Source organism: Physeter macrocephalus, chromosome 11 (assembly GCF_002837175.3).
Source record: "Physeter macrocephalus isolate SW-GA chromosome 11, ASM283717v5, whole genome shotgun sequence".
NCBI lineage: Eukaryota > Metazoa > Chordata > Mammalia > Artiodactyla > Physeteridae > Physeter > Physeter macrocephalus.
The window spans coordinates 18,533,811-18,540,916 of NC_041224.1; the positions used below are offsets into that span (position 1 = coordinate 18,533,811).

General features: G+C 42.0%; 1 protein-coding gene across 1 annotated transcript in view; it reads left to right on the forward strand.

Moving 5' to 3' along the window:
- Positions 1–4,867, forward strand: part of LOC114487145 (translation initiation factor IF-2-like) — a 154,613-nt gene extending 149,746 nt beyond the window's left edge. Inside the window, exon 2 of the mRNA XM_028495768.2 lies at positions 3,134–4,867. Within this exon, the coding sequence (XP_028351569.1) occupies positions 3,134–3,135 (2 nt within the window). The 3' untranslated portion in view covers positions 3,136–4,867. The remainder of the gene's footprint in view (positions 1–3,133) is intronic.
- The last annotated feature ends 2,239 nt before the right edge of the window (positions 4,868–7,106 follow it).

Genomic DNA, 7,106 nt, shown 5'->3' on the forward strand with positions numbered 1-7,106 from the left:
CCATGGCTCACGGGCCCAGCCGCTCCACGGCATGTGGGATCTTCCCGGACCGGGGCATGAACCCGTGTCCCCTGCATCGGCAGGCGGACTCTCAACCACTGCGCCACCAGAGAAGCCCTAAATCATCTATTTTTAAACATACTCAAAGAACTAAGGGAAATTATGTCTAAAAACCTTAAGGAAAGTGTGAGAATGATGGCTCCCTACATAAAAAATATCAATAAAGGAATAGAAATTATAAACAAGAACCAAATGAAAATTCTAGAGTTGAAGAGTATAATAACTGAAATGAAAATTCACTTCAGGGGCTCAACAGAAGATTTGGGCTGGCAAAGAATCTGTGGGCTTGAAGACAAATCAATTCATTTGATCTAGTTTGCGGAACAGAAGGAAGAAAGAAGAAAAATGAACAGAAACACAAAGACCTGTGGGACACCATTAAGTATATCTGAAAGAAAAGACTGTCAACCAAGAATTCTTTATCCAGCAACACTGACCTTCAAAAACAAAAGAGAAATGAAGATATTCTCAGGTACTTAAACATTGAGAGAATGTTCACAGAAGCATTATTTATAATACCAACAAGTAGAAATAATCCAAATGTCTATCAAATGATGAATGAATAAACAAAAAGTGGCATATTCATACGATGGAATATTACTCAACCATCAAAAGGAATATGCTTGATATGCTACAGCATGGATGAATTTTGAGAATATCCTAAGTGAAAGAGTCACTCACAAAGGACCACATATTGTATGATTTCATTTATATGAAATTTTTAGAATAGTCAGATGTATAGAGATCAAAAGTAGATTAGTGGTTACCTACGGCGGCAGGGTTGGGAAAAATAGGGCATGATAGCTATATGAAAGAGGATTTTTTTTCAGAGAGTGATGGAAATGTTCTAAAATTGATTGTGACAATGGTTGCACAATTCTGTGAATGTACTAAATATTATTGAATTGTATGCTTTAAATAGATGAACTGTATGGTATGTGACTTACATTTCATTAAAGCTGTTACCAAAAAGGGTGGGGGAGGGGTAAAACAATAAAACTCTTAGAAGAAAACATAGGCATAAATATGTATGACCTTGGATTAGGCAATTGTTTCTTAGATATGACACCAGAAGCAGAGCAACAGAGGAAAAGAAAAGATAAATTATACTTTGTCATAACTAAAAACTTTTGTGCTTCAAAGGGCACCCATCAAGAAAGTGAAAAGACAACCCACAGAATAAAGAAAATATTTGTAAATCATATATCAGATAAGGAAACATATAAAGGATCCAGAATTATGAAAGAACTTTTACAGCTCAATAAAAGACAATTAACTCTATTAAAAATGGGCAAAAAATTTGAATATACATTTCTCCAAAGAAGATATGCAAATAGCCAGTAAAACACATGAAAAGATGCTCAACATCATCAGTCATTGGGGAAATGCACCCAAAACCACAAAGAGATGCCACTTCACACCCACTAGCTTGGCTATACCTTTAAAGAACAGAAAACAATAAGTGTTGGTGTGGATATAGAGAAATTGAAATCCTTGTATATTACTGGTAGGAAGGTAGAGTGATACAACCACTTTGGAAAACAGTTTGTCACTTCCTCAAAAATTTAAACATAGAATTATTAAATGACTGAGGCATTTCACTGCGAGTTCTGTGTTGGTTTTAAAATGTACCGTGAATCACATTTTGACCAGCCAGAATATAGGGGAGTTTGCTGGTTTGCTATACCATAAGGTCCAGAGGTCACAGTGGAAGAGTTTGGAAAGACAGAAAGGGGTGGGAAGGTACGTCAATTAGTAGAAGCACAATTCTTTTAATAAAGTTTTTGTTCTTACAATTTTAGAGCTTTCAGGGAACAAAATTTAAATCAGTGTTCCCAGGAAGTTATGCGAAGAAACAGTAGTTGGCATTTCGTGGCGGGGGGGGACAGTCTCATGATGGTAGGAGCAGATCTTTCTGACAGGCAGCTGATCACCTTCCCCAGGAAGACATCACATCCTCAGCTGACTATATAGTCAAGTGTATCAGGAGAATAAAAAGCTGGGGTGTGTTAAGGGCAGCCCTTTACCCTCCCCCTTTACCTTTCAAAGAAGGGAGAAAATGCTCACTCAGTAAGAAAGAAAAATATGAGAGGAAATTTCTAGGTTTTTTCTGCCCCCTCTTTCACTTCTTCCCAAAGTTGAGAAGTAACTTATACTTGAAGGGGTGGAGGATGTGTGGTCCAGCCTCTTCTGGGCTTTTTTTTTTCTTCTTTGATGCAGCTTGATATTAATAGACTTAGTCCCTGCTCATCTTTCCCTGAACTTTCCAAGGCTGGATGAAGAAAGAGATCTATTAGGGATCCAGATAATGGCCACAGCTCAGATCATGATCTTTAAGCCTAGCAGCAAAAAAGGTGATGTTTCTGTTTCAGTCTACCTGCTTTCAGCATCTCTTTCTCATTCGGTGGGAGCGGGTCGTCCTGACAGGCAGCTGACTCCCTTGAGCATCCTTTGCCCCCCATGGCAGTCACATATCCTGGAGCAGGAAGCTGAGACTGCCACTTATTCTAGAAGAGTGGTAGGGTTGTGGCACTCGATTTAAATATAAACACTGGGTTCAATTAACTGCCCATCCATTTATTCAATATACCTTTGTTGAGCACACTCCCTGTACTCATTGCTTCGTACAGGGTGATGGAGGTGTGAAGGGGAACATGGCAGACGGAGGATATTGGCCCTTACAGACCTTTCATCTCCAATGGAAAGTTCTCTGCCCTTTGCGGGCAGCGTTTTGCCTCTAGAGTGGAGGCTGGTTTTCCCTCTCAAGCCTCATGTACCTGGGACCAGAAGGAGGGGAGAGTCCTTCTTGCCCCCCAAATGCCATCTCAGGCGTTATATCTCCCACCCTCCTTCGAAGTTCATATCATCAAACATCTTGCTGTGCTGATCATTCCACCTTAGTCACCGATGACTTTAACACCTGGCTCACTCTCTTCTCTTCCACCTCAACTCTGTTTTTATTTTTTGATGACTTCATTCAACAGGCTCATGGGTAAAATCCATCCGAGACAGGGTGTATCTCTAATTTCCTGTGTGCTTTCTGTGAATTTCTCCCCTCTTTTGCTCTCTCTAGAACCCTGAAGGCTGTTTTTCTTTCCCGAAGCACACAGTGAAGAAGAAACAGAGGAGCCTCTGCTGCAGATGTGAGACAGAAAGATCCAGACATGGGCTGCTGAGTGTGCCGGGGCTCCAGGGAAAGGAAAGAGCAGGTATGAGGATGGTTCACAGCGAAGAGGAAAGCCTTGGAGGAGCAGAGTTCTTGAAATGGGAAGGAAGAGAAGGACCCTTAGTTGAGAGAACCAGGAAGTGGAGTGGATAGGACTCAGTACTGAGCTATCCTTACTTGGGAAGGAAGCTCCCACCCACTGGGGACGTCCTGCTGCTTCCGGGCTTGTACTGCACCCTTGAGTAAAAGGTGAGGAACTTGGTCATCTTCTGTGCAGTTAGAGCCACAGAGGGAAAAATCACAACTCCTGACCAAGATGGGAGAAAAGAGGATCAGATAGACTTTCCTAACTCCTGCACTGCACTGACATAGCCCCGCTGCCACATGTTTATGCTGTGGTCTCTTAGTTCCTTGACCTCTCACCTCCAGTGATCACTTCCTCAACCCATTTCAGATGCCCACTATCATGATGATGGTCTTGTCATCAGCCATGACCAAACCCAATCCACACCTTGCAAACCCCATGAACCTCCTGGTCCTCTCTCTCCCTCTGTGGTTCTCTGGCAAAGCCCCAGCCTGGTTAAAACCAACCCTCAGCCTGATCTGTGCCTGCCCCTGAGCAGCTGAGCGGTGCTGGAGAGAAAACGCATGGCCCCGCTGAAAAAACAGTCTCACTGCAAATCTGTGACCACAAATCACAAAAGGATACTCAGCACTGCCCAGGGTCCTATTTTACATCCCTGGTGTGTTTGGTTTCCCAGCTCCAAAGTTGCTATATTATACCTTCTTTCCCTATACCAAATTCCCTATGCACACCCCCTCCCCCACCTCACTTCCTCACACAAGCATGTTCTCCCTGGTGTTGCAGCGGTTAAGAATCTGCCTGCCAGTGCAGGGGACACGGGTTCGAGCCCTGGTCCGGGAAGATCCCACACGCCGCGGAGCAACTAAGCCTGTGCACCACAACTACTGAGCCTGCGCTCTAGAGCCCGCGAGCCACAACTAATGAAGCCCACACGCCGCAACTAATGAAGCCTATGCACCTAGAGCCCGTGCTCCACAACGAGAGAAGCCACCACAATTAGAAACCCGTGCATCGCGATGAAGAGTAGCCCCCACTTGCTGCAACTAGAGAAAGCCCGTGCACAGCAACAAAGACCCCACATAGCAAAAAACGAAAGAAACTTATAAAAAAAAAATAGCAGATGCCTACACACGCCTCACCCTACCACGCTCCCTGCCAACTCCTCCTCGTGGGCTCCAGATCCCACCCCTTTCTTGTTCTCAAGGACGGGCTCCCACCGTTCCCCCAACTCTTCTAGACTTTTCCTGCCAGCATCCAAACATGCTGTAATCTGTCCTATGAAAAAATAAAATCAAAACACCTCAAATGACCCCATAGCACCTTTCAAATTCCCCTCTCATTTCTCTGCTTCCCTTCAAAGCAAAATATTTTGAAGGCAGTGATTATAATCACTAGTGATTCCACAGTCTCTCCTCAACACACTCTGTGCAGTTTCCGTCCACACCACTCCACCCAGACTGCTCTTGTCAAGGTCTCCCAGGGCCTTTGTGTTGCCAAGTCCAGCATCACGTCTCTGCCTCCCTCTTCCTCACCCAGCACTGGCCCCAGCGAACGGCTGCTGCTTCCCCCTGCCCTTTGGCAGTCTGAGAAGACAATATTAGAGCTTCTATTTTCACTTATTGTTTTTCCTCTGAAACAAGTAAGGAAGAAATTAAGCTTTACTAATAGGTAAAACCCATTTTTATACTGGTGCCCTCACTTGGTTGCTATAGCAGACAATTAAATGTCACGTATGCCACACAGGGCATGCTGAGGGATGCTCCATAATCAGAGGTATGCCATAGTTTATTTGTGCACAGTTGTGTTGGCTTATGGATTACAGTAAAAAAAAAAAAAAGTTTTATTGTGGTGAAGTATACATATTGGGCTGGCCAAGACGTTCGCTCGGGTTTTCCGTTGGCGACCAAAATCCCGAACGAACTTTTTGGCCAACCCGGTATCATGAAACTGACCATTTCAACCATTTAAAAATGCACCATGTAGTGGCACTGTAAGTACATTCACGCTGTTGTGCTACTGGGACTTCCCTGGTGGTCCAGTGGTTAAGACCGTGCCTCCATTGCAGGGGGCACGTGATCAATCCCTGGTCAGGGAACTAAGATCCCGCATGCCGCGTGGTGTGGCCAAAAATAAATAAGTAAATGTAAATAAATCACATTGCTGTGCTACCATCACCACCATCCACCTTCAGAACTTTTTCGTCTTCCCCAGCTATACCCATTAAGCAATAACTGTCCTTGTCCCCCTCCCCACAGCCCTGGGAAACCATCATTCTAATTTCTGTCTTTTTGAATTTGACCACTCTAGGTACCTCATAAGCAGAATCATACGTTATTTGTACTTTTGTGACTGACTTATTTCACTTAGCATAATGCCTTCATAATGGATAAGCATAATCCATATAATCCAATGGATAAGCGTAATGGATAAGATTTACCCATATTGTAGTATTTATCAGCATTTCTATCCTTTTTAAGGCTGAATGATATTCCATTTCATTATATGTATATAGCACATTTCGTTTATCCCCTCATCTGTCAATGAATATTTGTTTTTTTTCTCTGGCTTTTGGGTATAGTGAATAATACTGCAACGAACATGGGTGTACAAATATCCATTTGAGTCCCTGCTTTCAGTTCTTTGTGGTATATACCCAGAAGTGGAATTTCTGGGTCATATGGTGATTCTATCTTGAATATTTTGAAGAAGCACCATACTGTTTTCCACAGCAGCTGCACCATTTTACTGTCCCATTAGCAATGCACAAGGGTTCCAGTGTCTTCACATCCTCACAGACAGTTATTTTCTGTTTTGTTTTATTTTGTTGATAATAGCCATTGTAATGGGTGTGAAGGGGTATCTCACTGAGGTTTTGATTTGCATTTCCCTAATTACTATTGATATTGAGCATCTTTTCACGTACTTGTTGGCCATCTGTATATCTTTTGGGAGAAGTGTCTATTCAAATCTTATGCTCATTTTGGGGGGTTGTTTTTTTGTTTTTAAGCTGTAGGAGTTCTTTATATATTCTGGTTATTAATCCCTTATCAGATGTATGATTTTTTTCCCAGAAAATATATATCAGATATATATAGGCAATGTGGATTGCCTTTTCACTCTGTTAATAGCATCCTTTGATACACAAAAGTTTTTAAGTTTTGATGAAATCTAATTTAACTGGTTTTCCCTTTTTGCCTGTACTTTTTGTGCCATATCCAAGAAATCATTGCCAAATCCATTGTCATGAAGATTTTCCCCTATGTTTTCTGCTAGGAGTTTTATGGTTTCAGGTATTATGTTTAGGTCTTTAATCCATTTTGAATTAATGTTTTATATGTTGTAAGATAAGGATCCAACTTCTCTCATTTTTTTTTAATCGATGGTTGTTTAGCAATTAGTTGTGATTTGGGGTGTGCTCATGAGAGGAGGTGAGCTTCGGGTCCCTCTACCTGCCATCTTGTCTCTCCTGCATTTCCCAACTCTCTTTTGCATGTGGATATTCAGTTTTTACAACCCTATTTGTGAAAAGACTGTCCTTTGGTCTAGTGATCCTTGTCAAAAATCATTTGACCATATATGTGAAGGTCCATTTCTGGTCTCTCTATTCTACTCTATTCATCTATATGTCTGTCTTTATGCCAGTACCACACTGTTTTAATTGCTGTAACTTTTTAGTAAGTTTTGAAATCAGGAAACATGAGATCTCTAACTTTGTTCTTCTTTTTCAAGATTGTTTTGGCTATTTGGAGTCCCTTGAGATTGCATATGAATTTTAGGATGGATTTGTCTATTTCT